General features: G+C 41.9%; 1 protein-coding gene across 3 annotated transcripts in view; it reads right to left on the bottom strand.

Moving 5' to 3' along the window:
* plod2 (procollagen-lysine, 2-oxoglutarate 5-dioxygenase 2) overlaps window positions 1-24,483 on the bottom strand; it is a 228,934-nt gene extending 204,451 nt beyond the window's left edge. For all 3 annotated transcript variants that reach the window (XM_063045397.1, XM_063045398.1, XM_063045401.1), the window contains exon 1: window positions 24,199-24,483. In XM_063045397.1, the coding sequence (XP_062901467.1) occupies window positions 24,199-24,298 (100 nt within the window). In that variant the 5' untranslated portion in view covers window positions 24,299-24,483. The remainder of the gene's footprint in view (window positions 1-24,198) is intronic.
* Between the last annotated feature and the right edge of the window lie 1,568 nt (window positions 24,484-26,051).

The raw sequence follows: 26,051 nt of genomic DNA, 5'->3' as shown, positions 1-26,051 counted from the left end.
TCGGTCTGAGCTCATCCCTTCTCTATCACCTGCCTATCCTCCCTCTTGCACTGTCTCTAAGCTTTCTCTATTTGTGAGGCAACCACCTCTTCCTCCGTCTCCTCAGTTTGGTTCCCACCCCCTAGCAATCCTAGTTTAAAAGCCTTAGCAAACCTCCCTGCCAGGATATTGGTCCCCCGGGATTCAAGTGCAACCCGTCCTTTTTGTACAAGTCACTCCTACCCCAAAAGGGGTCCCAATGATCCAGAAATCTAAATCCCTGCCCCCTGCTCCAATCTCTCAAACACACATTCATCCTCCACCTCACTCTATTCCTATACTCACTGTCACGTGGCACAGGCAGTAATCCCGAGATTACTACCTTTGTATTCCTGCTTCTCAACTTCCTTCCTAACTCCCTGTAGTCTGTTTTCAGGACCTCCTCTCTTTTCCTGCCTATGTCGTTGGCACCAATATGTACCACGACCTCTGGCTGTTCTCCTTCCCACTTCTGGATATCATGGACGCGATCAGAAACATCCCAGACTCTGGCAGCTGGGAGGCAAACTACCATCCAAGTTCATTTCCTGCGTCCACAAAATCACCTATAAATCACACGTTGCCTATCAAAAGAAAACTGTTGACTGCTACCACCTCCAACTTGTTCAGGACTTCCAGCATCTGCAGAATCTCATCTATGACTTGCTGCTCCACTGCAAAATCTCTTCAGAGAATGCCTACCTTGAAGAAATTTAAATGTTCTCTTCTAGAGATTAGGTAAGACCCTCTCTGACTGCTCCCTTTCTGGGATCTTTGTTGACCTCTGACTCATTGACCATGTGGTCACCCAGACTCTCACTCATCAGCTGGCAGCTTGTACGCTTTCCTCTGTACCCACCTTCTGATCCTGGCTTCTGCCCCCTGCCTTTCCAATCCTGATGAAGTGGCTCAACCAAAAATATCAACTGTTTATTCCCTTCCATAGACGCTGCCAGACTCGTGGAGTTCCTCCAGCGTTTTGTACATGTTGCTCCACCTTTCGCACTCTCTTGCTTTTGTGGGAAGCTGAATCTGAGGAGGGTGTCCCTTAGTCTCTACCATTTCAAGGTAGAAAGACCATGTCTAGTGGCTGGTTTTGGAATAAACCACAGCAATATCATCAACACAGTCTCCACAAGATCCTTCAAGTTCACTGAAAGGACAAGCAAACCAACAACAGTGTCCTCTCTCAGGCCAGCACATTGAGGCTGTGTGAGCACGTGCTGTCTTTCACCAAAATTACTAATCAGGCACTTATCTTGCTGTGGGAGGCAATTACCAGGCAGATGCCGAGAAAGATTCAAGGATGTGTTCAACGATGTCTTAAAGAAGTGCAACATCCCCACTGACTCCTGAAGACACATGATCCACAATCAGAATCAGATTTATTAAAACTGACACATATGAAGTTTGCTGTTCTGTGGCAGCAGTACAGAATGAGAATCAAGTTTATTATCACCGGCAATGTGACATGAAATTTGTTAATTTAGCAGCAGCAGTTTAATGCAATACAAAATATAGAAGAGAAAAATAAAGAAAATAAAAAATAATATTAAATCAATTACAGTATACATATATTGAAAAGATTAAAAAGTGCAGAAAAACAGAAATACTATATATTAAAAAAGTGAGGTAGTGTCCAAGGGTTCAATGTCCATTTAGGAATCAGATGGCAGAGGGGAAGAAGCTGTTCCTGAATTGCTGTCTGTGTGCCTTCAGGCTTCTGTACCTCCTACTTGATGGTAACAGTGAGAAAAGGGCATGCCCTGGGTCCTGGAGGTCCTTAATAATAGACGCTGCCTTTCTGAGGCACCGCACCCTAAAGATGTCCTGAGTACTTTGTAGGCTAGTAACCAAGATGGAGCTGACTAAATTTCCAGCTACTTCTGCTCCTGTGCATTAGCACCCACCATTCCAGACAGTGATGCAGCCTGTCAGAATGCTCTCCACGGTACATCTATAGAAGTTTTTGAGTGTGTTTGTTGACATGCCAAATTTCTTCAAACTCCTAATGAAGTATAGCTGCCGTCTTGCCTTCTTTATAACTACATCAATATGTTGGGACCAGGTTAGATCCTCAGAGATCTTGACATCCAGGAACTTGAAGCTGCTCACTCTCTCCACTTCTGATCTCTCTATGAGGATTGGTATGTGTTCCTTCATCTTACCCTTCCTGAATTTCACAATCAGCTCTTTCGTCCTTCTGACAATGAGTGCCAAGTTGTTGCTGTGGCACCACTACACCAGTTGGCATATCTCACTCCTGTACGCCCTCTCGTCACCACCTGAGATTGTACCAACAACGGTTGTATCGTCAGCAAATTTATAGATGGTATTTGAGCTATGCCTAGCCACACAGTCATGTGTATATAGAGAGTAGAGCAGTGGGCTAAGCACACACCCCTGACGTGCGCCAGTGTTGATTGTCAGCGAGGAGGATATGTTATCACCAATCCACATAGGTGGTGGTCTTCTGGTTAGGAAGTCAAGGATCCAATTGCAGAGGGAGGTACGAAGGTCCAGTTTCTGCAACTTCTCAATCAGGATTGTGGCAATGATGGTAACTTTGCAAGTGCCTTTGAAACACTGTAATTGTATCTGTATCTATCACCTCTTCTACCAGTTCATTCTATATAACCACCACACTCTGCATGGGAAAACTTGCTTCTCAAATACCTTGCAAATCTTTCCCTTTTCATCTTAAACCATTGCCCCCTAGTTTTAGACTGTCAGACGCAGGGAAAACAATCTACCTTACCTCCTTCCTAACAGGTCACCCCTCAAATTCCCTTGCGCCAGAGAAAACAATCACCACCTCACCAATTTTTCCTTGCAATTCAACCCCTCCAGTCCTGGAAAAACTCTTTTGAATCTTTTCTGCACCCTCTCAAACTTAATCACATCCTATAACATGGCAACCAAAACTGCAGACAATACTCCGAGTGCTGTCTAGACAATGTTTTAGAAATAATTCGGAAATCCAATACAGGGATTACAGCAAATATTACGTTGGCAAAACCGGGAGAAAAGGAGGAGGAGGAGAAGATGGCAGCACGACGCAGCTCGCAGCGGCCACTCCGGTGAATGATATCTGTAATCTGTCAAGTAGGGTGCCGTGCACAATCCTGATGTGATGGAGACAGACATGAGAGAACGGAGGAACATTTGGAGAAACTTCTGAAATGCCTGCTTCGCTGTCTCTGCTACTGTGTGATCCAGAGTCTCTGGAGGAGGAGGCCCCGATTCCTCTGCTTTGCTTGTTGCTCAGCGGCCGGGGCAGGGTCAAGGCACTCCGCAGAGATGGTGCTCGGTGCTCAGTGTCGGAGGGCTGGTCGGAGGCTCCAAGTTTTCAGACGGACTCAGAGTCAGCTGTGTTCGGGTGCTTCCAGGGTGCTGCATCGGCAGTTGTCGGCGCCTGGAGGTTTATGGCAGGGAGAGTTTCTCCCTTTTGCCGCCTGCTATCAGGGACTATCGGGAGTCGATCGGAACTTTGAGACTATTTTTTTACCATGCCCATGGACTGCTCTTTATCAAATTATGGTATTGCTTTGCACTGCTGTAACTATATGTTATAATTACGTGGTCTTGTCAGTGTTAGTCTTTGGTTTGTCCATTTTTTTTGTGATATCACTCTGGAGGAACATCGTATCATTTCTTAATGCATGCATTTCTAAATGACAATAAAGGGGGACTGAGTGTTCTCATAATCTAATCTAAAATTTAAACTATCCACAAGCATTACCAACTCTCCATGGTCTGTACCCATGAAGATCAAGAGGGGCACAAATTCGACTGGGCATCCCTGAAAGTCATGGCACAATCAAACACGTGCATGGAAGAGATTTCCTGGAAGTGTGGCTTTCCGTGAACAAACAGACACTTGGACCCCGATCCTATTTATCAGCCAATCCAGGCAAGAATCCTGACTGTAATGCATGAAGTTCACCGTGCAACCAATCAATGACAAAATTTCCTCTCCACGTCACAAATGAGTTTCAGAAATGACAACCATTTAGCTGATTGGTAAGTATTTAAAGGCCAAGTGTTTGGAGGACACACCACAATTATCAACGCACTGATGATGTCGCCTTGTATGGTGACAAAACGCTTGCAATTAAGTTGCCAAAGTCAAAGAACATCTCAACCCAACAACCAATGTTTTGTACAACTGCAACATGGGTGACCCAACTCGTGTATTCAGTGGTATTGCCAATGAAGGCAAGTGTTGCCATATGCCCTTTTCAACACCTCTACTGATCTCTCTGTGCCGCCACGTGCAGGGAATTATGCACTTGTCCTTCCAGCAACAATAGGGGAATTTCAACCCAGTCAGGAAAGTCATGAAAGGTTCCAGTTGTGGAATTATTAGTAAATTGAGGATGCAAAATCAATTTGTTAAAAACTGATGCAACAGATTATGATTCAGTACACCACCAGTTAAAGCAGTTAAGTTCATTCAATAGTAAACTTCCCAATTGAAATATGATTAAGGCAATGGAACTAACTGAAGAGCTCCTTCAAACAACTAGCGTAGCCAGGAGCCTATTTTTTTTAAATTCAAAAAAAAGACAAAAACTGAATTCTGAAGACATTCAGCAGAACTGAAAACATCTACAGTGAGAAACAGTGTTAAGGCTTTAGGTTGATGACCATCAGAACTGGAACAGTTAGAAATTTTAAATCGTAGTTTTTTAAATTAAATATTTAAAATTTTAACTCATAGAGAGGGGAAGATGGAGGGAAAGGGAGGAGAGTGATAGGGTAGAGACCAGGAGAGGTATAAGTGGTGGTGATCAGTGAGGGTTGTAAAGGTTTTAAAAAATCAATGCTAGGCTGTCTGAATGAGGTATAATTTATAGAGATACAGCATGAAACAGGCATTCCAGCCCATCGAGTCACGCCACCCAACAACCCCAAATTAACCACGGGACAATTTACAATGACCAATTAACCTACCAATCAATAGGTTTTTGGACTGTGGGAGGAAACTGGAGCACCCAGAGGAAACTCACGCAGTCATGGGGAGAACATAAACTTCTTAAGCCAGCAGCGGGAATTGAACCTGGGTTGCCTGCACTATAAAATATTGTGCTAACCACAACGCCACCGTGCTGCCCCATAGGTAGATTACAGAAAACTGACAGAAATGAATGTTGGAACCTTGAAGAAAAAAACATTTCAGATGTTGGAAATTAAATAAAAACAGATTGCTGCAAATACTTCACATTTCAGACAGCATCTCAGGAAAGAGAAACAGATTTAATATTACAGGGTGAACTGATACCTGACTGTGGATTGTAATCACAGTGACAACAGTAATCAGAAATATTTAGAAGCCAAAAATCCTACATTTTTTTTGCTGTGGGTGAGGGGGATGAGGATTGGTATTGCTGCTGTTTTTTTTCCTCATAGTGAGGGGATCGGGGACTGTTATTGTCAGTTTTTTTTTGCTGCAGGGAAGAGGTGGGGTTGGGGTCTGAGAGTTTTGTTTCATTTCTTTTTTGTGCCAGGGAGGGAGGTAAGCTTTTGTCTTGCATCAACACTCATGGCTTTTCTGTATTTCATGGCTATCTGAAGAAGTCAAATATCAGAGTTGTATTGTACATGCATACTTTGACAATAAAATGAACCTTTGATCCTTTGACAAGAGAGTTAGTTTATAGTTCAGCGTAAACATCCTGACAGTCAAGTCAGCTTTCAACTGATCTGTCTTTTAAAAGCACTTTCTGTTTAATGCAGAATTATGGAAAAGGTCAGGGGAAATAGTAAAAAAATGATGTAACTGGTTACAAACGAATATGAAAAATGGGAATCTAATAGAAAGATTGTTAATAATAATGGATGGGTGAAGGTTTATGTATTTATGATGACCTACCATTTAAAATTTTATCCATGTCTGCTCCACAAACAAATGCAGTCAAGTTGTAAAAATTATGGCCAATGTACAAGTAAAACAAACTTCATATTCCACAAATAAAATGGTTTGAGAATCCATCTTAAATTGCAATCAATTCCTTGTCTGATTTAGTTCTGGAGTCCAAAAGCACAGTTACTTATTTAGTGGACACGAGATTCTGCCAAAGTTGGAAATCTGGAGGAATACACACAAAATGCCAAATGAACTCAGCAAGTCAGGCAGCATCTATGGTGGGAAATGCAATATCAACATTTCAGGCTGAGATCCTTCATCGAGACTGGTAAGGAAGTGGACAGAGGCCAGGATAATGAGGTGAGAGGAACCGGAGGAGTACAAGATGACAAGTGATAGATAAGACCAGGCAAGGCGAGGATGGGAGGGGGGTGTGAGAGGGTGTAAGAAGTCAGAAGCTGGGAGGTGTTATGTGGAAGAGGGAAAGGGCTGCAGAGGAAGGAATCTTAAAGAAGATAGTGGACCATGGAACAAAAGGAAGGAAGAGGAGAACCAGAGGCAGGCAATGATCATGGAATAAAGGAGAAGCAGAGGAAGCTTATCTGGTTACAGTTTGAACAACAATGTTGCATGGTGCTTATTAATTGAATCATGCCCTGAATCATAAATTAAAAACACAGTCCTTCACATACCAAGTGGAAACAATTGCTACAAATATAAAAGCTGTACCACAAAATATTTTATTATTTTTTGCTTGGTAAAAGCGTCAATTCCATATAATTAATTAAAAATTAAGATAGAAAATATGAAGTAAATTTAATGCCTTTTTTTTAGCAAATTAAAACTCTGAACTTGAAGATGTTTAAATAAAAACACTTGCGCAGTATTTTTGATTAGTTCCAAAATATCACTGGAGGATGCACCAGTGTATGAAAAGCTTTCCCAAAGAAGCTGGCATTAAAGTCTGTTTCAATAATGCACTGGAAGAAATGACCAAACTTTAACCACAATACATTAAAGGCAACTAAGTTTCCAAGTCTTAATGTTCATCGCAGAATTATGAGACTAAAGGGCTAAATAAAAGGCAGGAAACATATACTGGGAAGAATCTTTGAGGGTACGTGGGTGAAATTAGAAGAAAATCCACCACTAGTAAATTATAAACAAAAACAACAGGAATTCTGCAGATGCTGGAAATTCAAGCAACACACATCAAAGTTGCTGGTGAACACAGCAGACCAGGCAGCATCTATAGGAAGAGGCGCAGTCGACGTTTCAGGCCGAGACCCTTCATCAAGACTAACTGAAGGAAGAGTGAGTAAGGGATTTGAAAGCTGGAGTGGGAGGGGGAGATGCAAAATGATAGGAGAAGACAGGAGGGGGGGGGATAGAGCCGAGAGCTGGACAGGTGATAGGCAAAAGGGGATACGAGAGGATCATGGGACAGGAGGTCCGGGAAGAAAGATGGGGGGGGGTGACCCAGAGGATGGGCAAGAGGTATATTCAGAGGGACAGAGGGAGAAAAAGGAGAGTGAGAGAAAGAATGTGTGCATAAAAATGAGTAACAGCTGGGGTACGAGGGGGAGGTGGGGCCTAGCGGAAGTTAGAGAAGTCAATGTTCATGCCATCAGGTTGGAGGCTACCCAGATGGAATATAAGGTGTTGTTCCTCCAACCTGAGTGTGGCTTCATCTTTACGGTAGAGGAGGCCGTGGATAGACATGTCAGAATGGGAATGGGATGTGGAATTAAGATGTGTGGCCACTGGGAGATCCTGCTTTCTCTGGCAGACAGAGTACGCCAGAGAATTGGAGTTGGTGAGTGGTTGTTTATCTGACCAAAGCAAATAAGAAATAAAATCTTAAATCTTGAACTCCCTTACTCATATTTACATAAACGTACAGAGTTATATGCACTACCTATGTGTCAAATACCATTCAAAGTTTAAAATAGCTTCTTTTTGAATGCCTTTTTTGACTAGCTATTTGACTTCAGTTATGTATAGTCCAGGGGATGGAGGAAAGTAATAGGCTTGAGTGTAATTCTTTCAGGCAGGGCTGTAATTTGCCATCGGATGAGTGCCAACATGGAAAAATGATGCTTTGCCACAATGAATACCTGGATTCACCAATTGCAAATGTGTGGGAGTAACAGGATCCAGTAATTATAATAGCAATTCCTTTTCCAGTAATGGAGAGCATTTCTTAAATTGCAGACTGGAATATGAAACTGCAATTGCGGTATGAGCAGATACACTAATTGAAGAGTTGAAACAAAAAAAAAATTACATTCTTTTTCTGGGGGATGCATGTCAGTCACTGCACATAGGCTGACTTGTGTTTGTTAGGTGTCTAAAAGAAGTTGGTGTTCCTATAGAGATAGACTGAATTCTTGATGAGCTTTTAATCTGACAGGTCATTCTCCTTCAAATTGAAATAAAAATATTTGCACTTTTAAAGGATCTGCTGTACTCCCAAGGTATCCCAAACCATGCAACTGGCTGTGGAGGTAAGTCCCAGGCAAGCTTGAGAAAGCAAGTCTGGAAAATCCTTTCGGAGACATTTGAATGAGCAGGAGATCATAATGATTTCGAGTTATAATAAAAATGTGTTCTTTGTGTAAGAAGTCTACTTAGGTTGAGATTTCATATTAAAGATGTTTGAATGCAAACAGTGTTTAGAAATTAGAAGTGTAAATTCATGTTAATTTTCGACTTCATTCATTTGATAACTCCATCTATAATTTACTAGTAACACACATCAAAGTTGCTGGTGAACGCAGCAGACCAGGCAGCATCTATAGGAAGAGGCGCAGTCGACGTTTCAGGCCGAGACCCTTCGTCAGGACTAACTGAAGGAAGAGTGAGTAAGGGATTTGAAAGCTGGAGGGGGAGGGGGAGATGCAAAATGATAGGAGAAGACAGGAGGGGGAGGGATAGAGCCGAGAGCTGGACAGGTGATAGGCAAAAGAGGATACGAGAGGATCATGGGACAGGAGGTCCGGGAAGAAAGATGGGGGGGGGTGACCCAGTACTCTGTCCGCCAGAGAAAGCAGGATCTCCCAGTGGCCACACATCTTAATTCCACATCCCATTCCCATTCTGACATGTCTATCCACGGCCTCCTCTACCGTAAAGATGAAGCCACACTCAGGTTGGAGGAACAACACCTTATATTCCATCTGGGTAGCCTCCAACCTGATGGCATGAACATTGACTTCTCTAACTTCCGCTAGGCCCCACCTCCCCCTCGTACCCCAGCTGTTACTCATTTTTATGCACACATTCTTTCTCTCACTCTCCTTTTTCTCCCTCTGTCCCTCTGAATATACCTCTTGCCCATCCTCTGGGTCACCCCCCCCCATCTTTCTTCCCGGACCTCCTGTCCCATGATCCTCTCGTATCCCCTTTTGCCTATCACCTGTCCAGCTCTCGGCTCTATCCCTCCCCCTCCTGTCTTCTCCTATCATTTTGCATCTCCCCCTCCCCCTCCAGCTTTCAAATCCCTTACTCACTCTTCCTTCAGTTAGTCCTGACGAAGGGTCTCGGCCTGAAACGTCGACTGCGCCTCTTCCTATAGATGCTGCCTGGTCTGCTGCGTTCACCAGCAACTTTGATGTGTGTTACTAGTAAATTATAGATGGAGTTATCAAATGAATGAAGTCGAAAATTAACATGAATTTACACTTCTAATTTCTAAACACTGTTTGCATTCAAACATCTTTAATATGAAATCTCAACCTAAGTAGACTTCTTACACAAAGAACACATTTTTATTTTAACTCGAAATCATTATGATCTCCTGCTCATTCAAATGTCTCCGAAAGGATTTTCCAGACTTGCTTTCTCAAGCTTGCCTGGGACTTACCTCCACAGCCAGTTGCATGGTTTGGGATACCTTGGGAGTACAGCAGATCCTTTAAAAGTGCAAATATTTTTATTTCAATTTGAAGGAGAATGACCTGTCAGATTAAAAGCTCATCAAGAATTCAGTCTATCTCTATAGGAACACCAACTTCTTTTAGACACCTAACAAACACAAGTCAGCCTATGTGCAGTGACTGACATGCATCCCCCAGAAAAAGAATGTAATTTTTTTTTTGTTTCAACTCTTCAATTAGTGTATCTGCTCATACCGCAATTGCAGTTTCATATTCCAGTCTGCAATTTAAGAAATGCTCTCCATTACTGGAAAAGGAATTGCTATTATAATTACTGGATCCTGTTACTCCCACACATTTGCAATTGGTGAATCCAGGTATTCATTGTGGCAAAGCATCATTTTTCCATGTTGGCACTCATCCGATGGCAAATTACAGCCCTGCCTGAAAGAATTACACTCAAGCCTATTACTTTCCTCCATCCCCTGGACTATACATAACTGAAGTCAAATAGCTAGTCAAAAAAGGCATTCAAAAAGAAGCTATTTTAAACTTTGAATGGTATTTGACACATAGGTAGTGCATATAACTCTGTACGTTTATGTAAATATGAGTAAGGGAGTTCAAGATTTAAGATTTTATTTCTTATTTGCTTTGGTCAGATAAACAACCACTCACCAACTCCAATGTCTTCCCTAACAATCAACTGATATTTTAAACAATCTACTGATATTTTAAACAATCTCCACTAATTCTTTACATCTGATCAACAAAATAAAAGAGCTTATCGTACTTTTTGCTCTCACTTTAGGGTTTCCATTTATGCGTTGGGAATTTGTCATAAAAAAAAATCTTCACTAATCAAATGTAAATTTGGGAGGGAAATATTTTACAGCCAGGGTTCCAAACCTGGAGTCCATGGATCCCTTAGTTAACGGTAAGACTCCAAGGCATAAAGAAGGTTGGGAACCCTTGTTCTAGAGTATCCATAAGGTAAAGTAAAGGCATTCGTTAGTCTTGCGAGACCATGGACCTGCACCTGGAAAGTCTTCACTCTCCAGGGCGCAGGCCTGGGCAAGTTTGTATGGAAGACCGGCAGTTGCCCATGCTGCAAGTCTCCCCTCTCCACGACACCGATGTTGTCCAAGGGAAGGGCATTAGGACCCATACAGCTTGGCACTAGTGTCGCCACAGAGCACTGTGTGATTAAGTGACTTGCTCAAGAACACAACACGTTGCCTCGGCTGGGGCTCGAACTCACGACCTTCAGATCGGTAGTCGAATGCCTTAACCACTTGGCCACATATCCATAATACTATAAGATACAGCAGTAGAATTAGCTCATTTAGCTCATCAAGTCAACTCCGCCAATACATCAAGGCTGATCCATTTTCCATCTCAGCCCCAAACTCCTGTGTCCCCCCATTATCCCTTCATGCCCTGACAAATCAAGAATATATCATCCTATGCCTTGAATATACAAAAATACTTGGCCTCCACAGCTGCCTGTGACAAAGAATTTCACAGATTCACCACTCCCTGGCTCAAGAAATTCCTGATCTCTGTTCTAAAAGGATGCCCCTCTATTCTGAGGCTCTGTCCTCTGGTCTCAGACCTCCCACCATAGGAAACATCCTCTCCACATCCACTCTAACAAAGACTTTCACCATTCAATAGCTTTCCATTAGAACACACCGCCTTCTTTTGATTTTCAGTGAATAGAGGTCCAGAGCCATCAAAAGCTCTTTATATTTCAAGCCATTCAATCTTGGAATCATTTCATGAACCTCCTTTGAATCATCTCCTGTTTCGGCACATCTATTCTTACATAAAAGGCCCAAACCTGCTCATAAAATTCCAAGTGAGGCCTCAACAGTACTTTATAAAGTCTCATCATTACATCCTTTCTTTTATATTCTAGTCCTCTTGAAATGAATGCTAACATCACATTTGCGTTCTGCACCACAAACTCATCTGCAAATTAACTTTTAAGGAATCCTGCACAAGGACTCCCAAGTCCCTTTATACCTCTGTTTTTTTTGTATTTTCTCTCCCTCTAGAAAATAGTCAACACTTTCACTTCTACCAAAGTACATGACCATTCACTTCCTGACACCGTATTCCACCTGACACTTCTTTGCCCAGTCACCTAATCTATCCAAGTCCTTCTGTAGACTCTTTGCTTCCTCAAAACTACCTGCCCGTCTACCTATCTTCATATTATCTGCTGACTTTGCAACAAAGCCATCACTTCCATCATCCAAATCATTGACATATAATGTCGGCCAGCTGGTTGCGCCGTGGCACCAGCGCCGGACTTCGGAGCGAAGGTTCCCGAGTTCGAATCCAAGTCGGGCCACCCCATGAGCACGCTTTCCATCCGTGCCGGGTTGAGCATTGAGCTAGCCACTCGGCCTCATAAAAAACACGGGTCGAGTCAGGAACGTTCATATCGTGACCCGGTTAATCCGAAAGGAGACCAATCCTGACACTATGTGCCAGACAAGAATGGCTGACTGTCTGGTGCAACACGCTAGGAAGGACATATAATGTAAAAAGAATTGGTCCCAACACAGACCCCTGTGGAACACCACTAGTCATCGGCAGCCAACCAGAAAAGCTCCCTTTATACGCACTCTAAGCCTCCTGCCAATCATTCACAGCTTTATCCATGCTAGAGTCATTCCTGTAATACCACGGACTCATAGCTTGCTAAGTAGCCTCATGTGTGGTACCTTGTCAAAGGCTATCTGAAAATTCAAGTACACAATATCAACTGGTTCCTCTTTGTCTATCCTGCTCGTTATTTCTTTAAAGAATTCCAACAGATTTGTCAGGCAGGACGTTCCCTTGAGGAAACCACGCTGACTATGGCCTATTTTATCATGTGCCTCCAAGTACCCCGAAAACATGTCCTTAATAATCGACTCCAAAATCTTCCCAACCATTGAGGTCAGATGAACTGGCCTATAATTTGCTTTCTTCTGCCTCTCTCCCTTCTTAAGAGTGCAGTGACATTTGCAATTTTTCAGTCTTCTGGAACCATTCCAGAATCTAGTGATTTAAGAAGGATCATTACTAACGTCACCACAATCTCTTTAGCCACCTCTTTCAGAACTCTGGGATACACCATCTGGTCCAGGTGACTTTTCTATCTTCAGATGTTTCAGTTTCCCAAGAACTTTCCCCATCATTATGGAAACTTCAGACTTTTCATAATCCACGTCACCTGGAAATTCCACCATTCGGCTAGTATAATCCACAGTGAAGAGAGCTGCAAAATACTTGTTCAGTTGGCCCACCTATCCTCGTCCCTCATAACTACCTCTCCAGCATCATTTTCCAGCAGTCCAATATCCACTCTTTCCTCTCTTTTACACTTTATGTATTTGAAGAAACTTTTGGTATCCTGTTCAATACTATCAGCTAGCTTACTTTTGCATTCCATCTTTACCTTCTTAATGACTTTTTAGTTGCCTTCTGTTCATTTTTAAAAACTTCCCAATACTTCCCACTAATCTTTGCTTTACTATACGCCCTTCCTGACTTTTATGTTGGATTTGAATTCCACGGTTGTGTCATCTTCCCTTTAGAATTCCTCTTCCTCCTTAGGATAGATATATATTCCCTGCCTTCCAAATTGCTTCCAGAAATTCCAGCCATTGCTGCTTTGCCATCATCCCTAGCAGTGTTCATTTTCCAATCAATTCTGGCCAACTCCTCTCAGAAGCCTCTGTAATTCCCTTTACTCCTCTGTAATACTGATACATCACACTTAAGCTTCTTCTCAAATTTCAGAGTGACTTTAATCAATTATGATCACTTTCCCTAAGGGTTCTTTTACCTTAAGCTCTTGAATCAATTTTGGTTATTGCATAACACCCAATCCAAAACAGCTGATCCCATAGTGGGCCCAACCATGAGCTGCTCAAAGAAGCCATCCAATCAGCATTCTAGACATTCCCCCTCTTGGAATCCAGTACCAACTGGATTTTCCCCATCTACTTGCATATTGAAATCCCTCATGATGATTGTAACATTACTCTTTTGGCATGCATTTTCTTTCTACCTTCATAATTTGTAGACCAGATCCTTACTATTGCTTGGGGTCTGTATACAACTCCTATTGGGGTCTTGTTACCCGTGCAGTTCCTTAACTCTATCCATAATAATTCACCATCTTCCAACCCCATGTCACCTTTCCCTTATGATTTAATTTCATTTTTTACCAACAGAGTAACTGGAAGGTCTAAAGATAGATAAGTCACTTAGACCAGATGGTGTACACCTGCCTTTCTGCTCGTCCTTTTGATACAATGTGTATCCTTGGTCATTAAACTCTCAGCAATAATCTCTTTTCAGCCATGATTCAGTGATGTCCACATCATAGATACAATCTGTAACTGTGCTACAAGTTCATCTACCTTATTCTGTATACTGTGTGCATTCGAGTACAACACCGTCAATCCTGTATTTGTCCTTATCCATTTTGTCTGCCCCTTATGTTGCAATTCATCCTGCGGACTGCAATTCTGCCGTATCATTAGCCTCTCTTTGCTAGGAGTCTCACTACATGTTGCCTCTGTTTGTAAACCAACTACCTCATCTTCAGCACCATCACTTTATTCCCATCCCCCTGCCAAATTAGTATAAACCCACCTGAACAAATCAAGCCAACCTGCTGGCAAGGAAATTGGTCCCCCTCAAGTTCAGGGATTACCCGTCCCTTTTGTACAAGTCCTACCTTCCCCAGAAGGGATCCCAATGATCCATAAATCTGAACCCCTGCCCCGGGCACCAGATCCTCTGCTACGCACTCACGTGCCAGATCATCCTACTCTTACCCTCACTGGCATGTGACACAGGCAGCAATCCTGGAGGCCCTGATTTTCAGCTTTCTACCTAGCTCCCTAAAATCTCACTTCAGAACCTGCTCACCTCATCTCTCTATGTCATTGGTGCCAATACATACCAAGACCCTTGCCCTTGAGAATGCCATGGACCTAATCAGGACATCCCTGATCCTGACACCAAGGAGGCAACATACCACCTGGATGTCTCTATCATGCCCGTAGAGGCTTGCCCCGTTCCTCCAAATAAGGAAACACCTATGAACACTGCAGTCCTCCTCACCTCTCTGCTTTTCTCAGCCACAGCAGCAGACTTGGTGCCAGAGACCCGGTCACCGTGGCTCTCCTCGCCCGCCCCCCCCCCCCACAAGGGAGGTAGTCTCCCTCAATAGTACCTAAAGTTGTATACTTATTATTGAGGGGGACAGTCAACGGTTTACTCTGCACTGGTCGTGCATTTCCCCTCCTTCTCCTGATTGTCACCCAATTACCTGTCTCCTGCAGCCTCCGGGTGACTACCTTCCTGTAGTTATCACCTCCCCCTTCTCCTGTATGGGGCGAAGGTTATCGAGCTGCAGCTCCAGTTCCTTAATACGTTCTCTCAGGAATTGCAGCTCGGTGCACCTGAAGCAGATGTGTTTATCCAGGAGACTGGAGGTCTCCCAGACCTCCCACATCCCACACACAGTACAAAGCGCAGAACCTGGAGCCATTCTCACTTAACTACTAAGTCCTAACATATGAGAAATGAACAAATAAGAACAGAGAGAGAGAGAGTAACTTACAAGATGCTTTACCTCGCCCAAGCCTGGTAAGCCAAAGCCACTCTAAAGACTGGCACACTCATGTGAATGGCCGCTCCGTTTGCACTTGAATGATTTTTACTGGCCCTCTCTCATGAATCTTTCATGCTGATTGGTCGCTCCTCAATTCAGCGAAACTGCTGCAAAACTCTGCCTTTAAATTCTCGATCAGCGTCCTGATTAAAAGGTAGCACTATTAATGCTATTAAGATGATCATTTTGCCTAAATTTTTGTATATATTCCAATCGGTTCCAATTTTTATCCCAAAATCTTTTTTTGATAACGTAGATTCAAAAATTTCCTCTTATATTTGGCAGAATAAAAATCCTAGGTAAAAGGTATCTACAGAAATCTAAAAAGGAGGGGGGGGCTTGCCCTCCCGAATTTTAGATTCTATTATTGGGCAATTAATATTCGATATTTAAAATTTTGGTTACAAGATTTGGACGCATCTTTAAACCCTCATTGGGTAAATCTTGAATCTAATTGATTACAAGGGTTCTCCTTGGGTTCGGTTTTAGGAACTTTACTTCCTTTTACTTCTTTTAAATCATATAAACAAATGAACAACCCAATAGTTAAGCATACTTTACGTATATGGTTTCAATTCCGAAGATTTTTTGGGTTTAATCAATTTATTCTAGCAAGTCCCATTATATCAAATTTTCTTTTTCAACCTTCTACGATGGATCAAGCTTACTTTGATTGGAAAACCAAAGGTATAATACCTTTTCGCGATTTATTCTTGGATAACTGTTTTATGTCTTTTGATCAACTCTCTAATAAATATAACTTACCCAGATCTCACTTTTTTAGATATCTACAGATTAGAAACTTTTTAATTACTGTCTCTCCTAATTTTCCACATCCATATCCAATGGACACTTTGGAAAAAATCTTAGATTTAAATCTCTCTCAGAAAAGTGTAGTAGCAATTATATATAATATAATTATGAATCTATGTCCTGATGCTTCTAATAAAATTAAAGCTGACTGGGAAAGAGAACTTGAGATTAATATACCGACTGAAAAATGGGAAAAAATTCTTCAGTTGGTGAATTCATCCTCTGTATGTGCTAAGCATAGGTTGATACAGTTTAAAGTAGAGCACAGGGCTCATATGTCCAAAGATAAACTATCTCGTTATTACTCTTATATTAATCCAATATGTGACAGATGTCATTCCGAGATAGCTTCTTTAACCCACATGTTCTGGTCATGTCCCTTGTTGGAGAAATATTGGAAAGATATTTTTGATATTATTTCAACGGTCCTAAATATAGACTTACAACCTCATCCAATTACTGCTATCTTTGGACTACCAATGATAGACTTAAATAATTTAACCTCTTCATCACGAAGGATGATTGCATTTCTTACTTTAATAGCTAGGAGGTCCATTTAGTTGAATTGGAAAGAGATCAACCCTCCTACTGTATTTCATTGGTTTTCACAAACTATGGTGTGTTTGAATTTGGAGAAAATTAGAAGTGCAGTTTATGACCCTTCTATTAAGTTTGAAAAAACTTGGAGGCCATTCATTCAGCATTTTCATTTGATGTAATTTGATCATTTCCAAACTTGTTTTATCTCCCTGTACTGCTGTTGGAGGGGATTGGAGTCGTCGACACTAAGGTTTTCTTCTTTTCCATTTTTAAGTTGTTAGTTTTGCCCAAGTCTTTTAGGTTAGTTGATTAATTTTGTTTCTCTTTGGGGATGGGTTTTTTTTTGTTTCATTTTTTTTCTTTTTCACTTTTTTTTTCTAGTTTTTTTTTATTTTGTATTATCCGTGATTAGTTCTACATGTTTGGGAGTTTTGTTAATTTCCACTACTTGGTTTTGCAATTAATTTTTTTTAAGTGTAACATTACATCTCCTTCTATTTGTATTATGGCTATGATCTGTTTCTGTATTTTGAAATTAATAAAAAGATTGAAAAAGAAAAAGAAAAGGTAGCACTGACGTTGATTGTCCAACTCAGAGAAAACTGCCGCAAAGCTCTGCCATCTGTACCTGTTCTTTTTGATAAAGCCGGGTAAATCCAGTAAATCCTTATTTACTATTTTAATAAGATTTTTGCAGCAACTAAATGGATCTTTCAAAATAAAAGATTAGAGACTAAACTTGCTTGCAACGAACAAGTATTTGTTTCCTGTCTTCATGCTTTTCCACTGACATCATCTCACTGACCTAATACCCCTATCCATACCCGAGTGAAGTCGAACAACATCTGGCTGAACTCACATTGGCATCCTATAAATCCCTAGAGTTCCAAAGGTTAGGCCAAGTTTGTCCAAAGTTATACTGAAGAAAGTGAAAATGAGGGCCTTACCATTATGTTAGAATTTTAATAAGCATCTATGCATTTCACAGCGACTTAGCTGGATGTTCTGAAATAGAAACAGAATATGGAAATATGCAGTCAGGCAGCATCTTTGGAGAGAGAAAGAATGAATGTTTTGTATTGATGAAAGAGATCATAAATCAAATAAATTAGAAATTAAATAAGTTTCAAACTGCTAAGTTGGAGGAAATGAAAAATACCAAGAAACTGAATGGAACTGAGATACAAAACACACAGATACTGTAATGAAAGAGAATACAACTCAGTTATGAGAACACTTCCACAGTTATCCTTTCAAGCCTCAAAAATTCTGTACATTTCAATGAGATCATGTCCAATTGTGGATTTAAGACTGTATAGTCTGCTTAATCTCTTCTCACATGACACACCCATTCCCCGAAATCCATCTCATAAACATCTACTGCAGTCTTTTAGCCAGTACAGCTTGAGCATCCTTTACCTGAAATTTCAAAATCCAAAGATCTCCAAAATCCCAAGTTGCTTTTTTTTTGAGTACTGACATGACATCACAAATGGAAAATTCCTCAACGCACTGGGAAGATTCTAAGAAGTGACCTCACGTATGTAATGAACAGAAGTTAATGAAAAATAGAAAAACGCTGCATAAAAGAAAAAAAATTAATACCTCGATTGTGTATCGAAAGAGTGGGTTTGCTACTGTCAGAGTGAAATATGCCACTTAATGGTATGCTGATCTTGAAACAAGCAAAGACCTATCACGACAAACTGAAAATTGAAGGTAATTGTGGGTATTCAGCAGGTTGGTTGCAGAAATTTAAGAAAATGCAGGGCTTTAAGTTTTTAAAGATTTGTGCTGATAAAGTGTCTGCTGATCATGAAGCAGCAGAGAAATTTATTGGTAAGTTTGCCAAGATTACTGAAGAAAATCTTATCACACTGAAGAGCTGCATTAGTACATATATGTGATGACAAATACTGCTTACTAGTAGCACATAAATTTAGAGTCGAGAATGATAGAGATGTCAAACAAGTTTCAAAAGTTTAAAGTACATTTAATATTAATGTATGTATAAACTATACAACCTTGAGATTCATCTTCTTAGAGGCAGCCACAAAACAATAAGCCCAAAAGAACCCAATTATACAAAAAAGGCCAATGCTCAATGCACAGAGAGGAAAGAAACACAAATTGTGCAAACAATAAAAGCAAGCAACAGCATTCAGAATGAAAGTGAGTCCATTCACACGAAAACCCAAAGCAGCTGAAGCAGGCCCACAGCCTCAGACTCACTTCATCACACAGAGGGGCAAAACTGAGCTTGCAAACACAAAGCCCAGAGCTGCCACAGCCTCTGTACCATCGTGAGCAGCCAGCAGAACTGGCACGACCCTTGCCTCCGGTCCCGACACCCAGCCTTTTCATTCCATCCAGCCCAGTATTTAATTTGCCCAAAAACCAGGTCATCCCTCGCACTAGGACCTGGGCCCTGTCGTATTGAAATGCTCTGGGACTGGACCCACCGCCACATTCCGGCCCATATCTGAACTTTCTAAATCAACCCAGCATTTAGGTTGACCTAACCCCACCCTCAATTTAGAGTGAAACTTCTCTGCTCCAACCTTCCTCTGCTTTGTATGGCCCAACTTCTTCTTGCACTCGCATGAGTCAACCCTCAAGTCAGATTCGCCTTCACTTGGCTCTTCATTGTTTGAGGTTAGAGTTTACCACAATTTTCCACAGAAAAAGTGTTACTGATAAAGTATTTACTTGTATTTCTTGCTTTATGAACCACCAATAAGCTGTCGCCCATTTTCAGTAGTGCCATCTTAACCAGAAGAGGTTTAAAAACAGCAGCTGAGGTAGTGATGGTTTATCTTTCTGGTGGTTTAATGTTCGCATTATTGTTTCATACACAATATAATTAAAAACGAAAGTTAGTTTATAAAACTACCTTCAGGGTATATGTGTAAGCAATATTTGTAATGCCATTAGATTTTGTGTTTAGATTTGTGTCCTGACCTTCACCTCCCTGAGCCCCCACCTTTCACCAACTCCGCAGTCATCGTGGACTCACCTTCACTACTGAGCAGGTGAGAAGGGTTCTGGGGAAACTCAGACATGACAAAACACTGGGACCGGATGGTGTGAACCCCAAGATCCTGAAGGAGTGTGCTGAGCAGCTGTCTGGAAAGGGTTCTGACTGTGTGGAAAATATCATGTATGGTCCCAGTACCCAAGAAGGGCCCACTAAAAGTTTTTAATAACTACTGTCCAGTCGCCCTGACATCACTCATCATTAAGACCCTAGAGAGGCTGGCCTGGCTCACCTCTGACTCCTGGCCAGACCAGCCCTCGATCCCCTGCAGTTTGCCTATCAGGAGCACTTTGGAGTTGATGTTGTCATCTACCTGCTTAACAAAGCCTACCATTTGGATAAGCAGGGCAGCTCTGTGAGGATTTTTTTCTGATTTGTCAAGTGCCTTCAATACCATGCAACCTTCATTGCTGGGGGAAAAATCCGTTCAATGCAGGTTGGCACTTCCATTGTATCCTGGATAAGGGACGATCTGATTGGCAGACCACAGTTTGTGCAACTTCAGAGCTGTGTGTCAGACATGCATATAATCAGCACTGAGACCCCACAAAGGACTGTACTGGCTCCCTTTCTGTTTACCCTGTATACCTTGGACTTTAAATACAACACTGAGCCATGTCATCTGCAGAAATTCTCTGATGACTCAGCAATAGTTGGGTGTATAAAGGGAGGACGGGAGGATGAATGCAGGACCCTGGTGGAGAACTTTGTCAAATGCTATAAGCTGAATCATCTGCAGTTCAATGTCAGTAAGACAAAGGAGATGGTGATGGACTTTACGAAGACTAGGCCTGCACTGCTCCCTGTTACTATTGATGGTGAGGATGTGGATGTGGTGAGGACCTACAAGTATCTGGGGGTGCACTGGGATGACAGACTTGAGTGGAGCACCAACTCAGAGGCTGTGTACATGAACAGCCAGAGTTGCCTCTACTTCCCGAGAAGACTGAGGTTCTATGGAGTACGGAGGCCTCTCCTTCACACGTTCTACCAGTCTGTTGTCACCACTATAACCTTCTAGGCAATGGTACGCTGGAATAATGGCATCAACACGGCTGATGCCAACAGGCTCAACAAACTGATTAGAAAGACTGGCTCTGTTATAGGTGTCAAACTGGACACACTGGAGGCTGTGCTAGAACAAAGGACCCTACAGAAAATCCTGGCAATTCTTGGACAATGTTTCTCACCCTCTGCGTGCCACCTTGGCTGAACACAGGAGCACTTTTAGTCATAGATTAAGACAACTGCGCTGCTCCAAAGAGCGTTATGTGAGGTCATTCTCACCCTCTGCCATTAGGCTCTATAATGAGTCAACCTATAGCTGGGGAAGCGATGATCCCCCCCCCCCCGTTAGAACACTTGAGGTAACTTATTTCTTATTCTTTCTTACTTCTCTTCTGATATTTGTGCACTTGTAATGCTATTGCAATACTGTAATTTCCTTTGGGATCAATGAATTTTCTACCTAACTGACGCAAATCCAAACAAATCTTAATTCACAAATACTCTTAGAATAAAGGATTTGAAAACATACCATTGCCTTCCTAACTGCTTGCAGGTTAGCGTGGATTCAGCTAGCAGGATAACCAGCTCCTGTTGAACCCAAAGTCTCTCAGTACCTTATCATGTAATAACTGGTCTGCTTTACAATTCTTTCTACTTTAGTCAAAGATGTCACATTCACCCAGCCTGCCCCCCCATATTGTTTTCCATCTGTCTTGCTCCTGACATTCACTTGACCCATCTATATCCACCTGCTGCCTTCCTGGATTCTCCTCACAGCTCACACTGCCATGGGCATCATCAGCAAGCTGAAGGTATTGCATTTCCTCCTTCATCCAAAAGAGTGACATGAACTGTGAAAAACCGAGATCTGGCAACAACAGTCACCCATGTCACAGACTTTCAATTGGAAAATTACTCACTTTTCCTTTGCTGCTTTCAATCATCAATTTGCAGCAGTAAATTAACCCCCAATATCATCAATTCCACTGGTTTTTCATTATCTTATGTGGTAACTTACTGAAGGCTTCAGAATATGCAAATATGCCACATCATAATGTTCCTCACTTAGCTATCCCACTGGCTCCAACTCTAAAAATGAATATATTTGTCAAGATTTTCATGTTATAAATCCACACTGACCTTCTCCAGTCCCGTTCCTATTTTCAAAATGTCCTGTTATCACTTAATCGAGCTTAATTAACTTCCACAGAGTATTCTCTATTCCAGAGAATATGATAGTGTTTGCTGGCAAATATTACCTTTCATAAGAACATAAGAAATAGAAGCAGGAGCAGGCCATCCAGCCCATCGAGCCTGTCCCACCATTCAATAAGATCATGGCTGATGTTTCCTGCTATGTTACATCATGGAGGAGCAAATTTATTTCTGTGTGACGTCCTTAAGAAAATTATGAAACATTGCTCTGGACTTGATTTAACGCTTATGACAAAGGCAACTGAGATGAGGAATATCCAGGTGCTTCAACCCAAACCAATTAAGCAGAAGTTTATTGGGTACATACGTGGCTATCTGTGCTCTTGCAAATCCACCAAAGTAAATTTATCAAAGTACATATATGTCATCGTATACTACCTCGAGATTCATTATTTTGCAGGCATGTACAGGAAAATAAAGAAATAAAATAAAATTTATGTAAAACTATACATAAAGACCGGCAAACAACCAATGGGATAAAGACAAATAGTGCAAATAAAAACATACTCAACATGAGTTGCAGAGCCCTTGAAAGTGAGTCTGCGGTCGTGGATCAGTTCAGAGCTGAGGCGAGTGAATTTGAGGATTATAAGACACAGGAGCAGATTTAGGCCATTTGGCCCATTGAGTCTGCTCTGCCATTTCATCACTGTTGATTTATTATCCCACTCAACCCCATTTTTCCACCTTCTTCACATAACCTTTGATGACCTTACTGAACAAGATCCTATCAGCCTCCGCTTTAAATATACCTAATGACTTTTCCTCCACAGTAGTCTGTGTCTACGAATTCCACAGATTCACCACCCTATCCTTGCTAATTCAGGAGCCTGATAGCTACAGGATAATTACTGTTCCTGAACCTGGTGGTGTGGGACTCAAGGCTCCTGTAGCTCTTGCCCAATAGTACCAGAAGAGAGCATTAACATGGGTGTGAGGGTCCTTGATAATGGATGCTTCTTTCTTGTGGCAGAGCTCCTTATAAATCTGCTCAATGGTGGGGAGGTTTATCCTTTGATGGACCAGGCTGTATCCACCACTTTCTGTAGACTGGAAGCAGAAAATTATACTGATCTGAGCTGAATATTCAACTGGCAAAAGTAGAGAAAATGCAAAGACTATAATTTCAAGCACACAAGTAAACACTGGGTTCACTTGGCAAGCAAAATATTTAGCTGCCTTAATATGTGCTACTTTACATGTAGACTGTGCAGCTGATTGTCCTTTCCAAGAGTAAGTCGGGATAATTTCTTTGTCTGAAGTAGACACTTCTGTCTTAAAAAGACAGTATTTGAGGATGAAAGCTAATGAACCCAGCAGACTCCATTTCTGACCACATGAAAGTAACTTGCTACCTCATAGCGCTTGGACTTAATCAGGTGTGATGAAGTGCAAATCCCCAGCAGACAAATCCCTCCTTCCTTCTGTGTAAGCACAGTGTTGGATACTGCATTTTCTATCTTTGGAAAACTGTTTATCTGGTTAGGACAGAAACACAGAAACTTAAGTCTTTAAGAACTCAAGAGGTTCTGCAGATGCTGAAAATCCACAGTAACACATAAAAAATTCTGGAGGCACTCAGCAGGTCAGGCAGTATCTATGGAAAGAATAAATAGTCATCGTAGACAGCACATAGACTTGATGGGTCCCGGCCCGAAACGTCGACAGTTTATCCTTCCCAATAAAAGCTGTTTGTTCTGTCGAGATCCTCCAGCGTTTTCTAAGTGTAACTTAAGTCTTTAGGGACGATTGGCCATTTTGGTCAACTAGTTAATATGGTCAACTAGTTAATATTATCTTGGGAAAATAGTTTTTAGAAAAACTTAATGCAGTTAGTAGGAAAATAAAATGGATAAAAAGTTTAATCTCATCCTTCAATTTTATGTCGAGTTTTGAAAATTGCGAATCAATAATATGAAACTTAGTCTGCAGATTACAATATTAAATGACATACTGATTTCACGATTTAAATATAAATCCATAGGAAATCAACATTATCAATTTATAAGAATCCCGGATTTAAACTAATTTCCATTTGGGAAATCTATTCCGTAGGTGCGTTCTGAGAAACTTTTGGTCTAGCAAAGAGCTATTCCTTTTAAAACAGAATAAAAAAATACACATAGTTGCTCACCGTTCGGGATACGCGACTGTTCTGAAGCCGACGAGTTTGTTAGAAATAACGTTATTAAAAGCCCAAGTAATGGGGGAATACGGCGCCCGAAGGGATGCATGATCAACTCCAACAACTCCACCGACTGTGAGAGTGAGTGACAGGGCGGCGAGCGGCCCGGGGCGCGCTCTCGCGAGACCAACGGGCACGCGCGCACCAAGTTTACTTAAGGCAAAGAAGTTTTGGAAGTTGTGCGCGTGTGGCTGGGGAGTTTGTTCAACCAGGATTCTGCAGCCTCAATCAAACCTGCGCACTTGCAAGTTGCAGCCAACTCCTGTATTCCGCTGTTTCACGCTGAGCTGCGGATTCAGTGGGACTGGGAGGAGGCTCCAAGCTAATAGTTCCACCTATCTTCACTGTCAGTCAGTCCAAGTTCCTATCACTCCAAACTTTTTAAGAGAACTTTGTTTCAAACTATGTCAATATGTTGGGGAGCCAAAAATAATGATAGATGCTGAAAATCTTAAATATGAAAGATAGAAAATGCTGGAGATATCAAGCAGGTTAAAGTCTCTTTCCACAGATGTGCTCCAATCTGCTGAATGTTTCCAGCACATTTTTTTTGTTTTTATGTTGAGGGAACAACTAGGGAAAAGAAATTTAGACTTTATTTATGAAAGGATAAATTGATAATTTTGGTGTAAAGTGGCCTTTAGGGCAGACTGACCATCACATCAGCCAGGTGACACAGCACTGGTGGCGCCTTTAAATTCAGAGACCCACATGTCAATCCTGACCTCTGGTGTTGTCCGCTCGCCGTGCTTTCCTCCCTCCGGCCCACGTCCTAAAGGTGTGTGGGTTGGTAGATTCACAAACATGAGGAAATCTGCAGATGCTGGAAGTTCAAGTAACACACACAAAAAATGCTAGTGGACGCAGCAGGCCAGGCAGTATCTATAGGAAGAGGTACAGTCGACATTTCGGGCCAAGATCCTTCGTCAGGACTAACTGAAAAAAGAGATAGCAAGAGATTTGAGAGGGGGAGGGGGGAGATCCAAAATGATAGGAGAAGACAGGAGGGGGAGGGATGGAGCTAAGAGCTGGAAAGTTGATTGGCAAAAGGGATACGAGGCTGGAGAAGGGAGAGGATCATGGGACGGGAGGCCCAGGGAGAAAGAAAGGAGGAGTGGAGCTCAGAGGATGGGCTAGGAGTTATAGTGAGAGGGACAGAGGGAGAAAAGAGAGAGAGAAAAAAAAGAGAATGAATAAATTAATAAGGATGGGGTACGAAGGGGAGGTGGGGCATTAACGGAAGTTAGAGAAGTCAATGTTCATGCCATCAGGTTGGAGGCTACCGAGATGGAATATAAGGTGTTGTTCCTCCAACCTGAGTTGACAGTCCAATTCCCATTCTGATATATCTGTCCACGGCCTCCTCTACTATTAAGATGAAGCCACACGCAGGTTGGAGGAACAACACCATATATTCAATCTGAGTAGACTCCAACCTGATGGCATGAACATTGAATTCTCTAACTTCCGTTAATGCCCGACCTCGCCTTCGTACCCCATCGGTTATTTATTTATTTTTTATTTTTTTCCTTCTCTCTCCTTTTTCTCCCTCTGTCCCTCTCACTACAACTCCTTGCCTGCTCTCCATCCTCTGGGCTTCCCTCCCCCTTTCTTTCTCCCTAGGCCTCCCGCCCATGATCCTCTCCCTTCTCCAGCCTCGTATCCCTTTTGCCAACCAACTGTCCAGCTGTTGGCTCCATCCCTCCTCCTCCTGTCTTCTCCTATCATTTCGGATCTCCCCCCCCCACTTTCAAATCTCTTACTAGCTCTTCTTTCAGTTAGTCCTGAAGAAGGGTCTCGGC

Source organism: Mobula hypostoma, chromosome 4 (genome assembly GCF_963921235.1).
Source record: "Mobula hypostoma chromosome 4, sMobHyp1.1, whole genome shotgun sequence".
In the NCBI taxonomy this organism is placed as follows: domain Eukaryota; kingdom Metazoa; phylum Chordata; class Chondrichthyes; order Myliobatiformes; family Myliobatidae; genus Mobula; species Mobula hypostoma.
The sequence above is the reverse complement of the archived record's forward strand: the minus strand, read 5'-3'. Positions and strand labels throughout refer to the sequence as shown.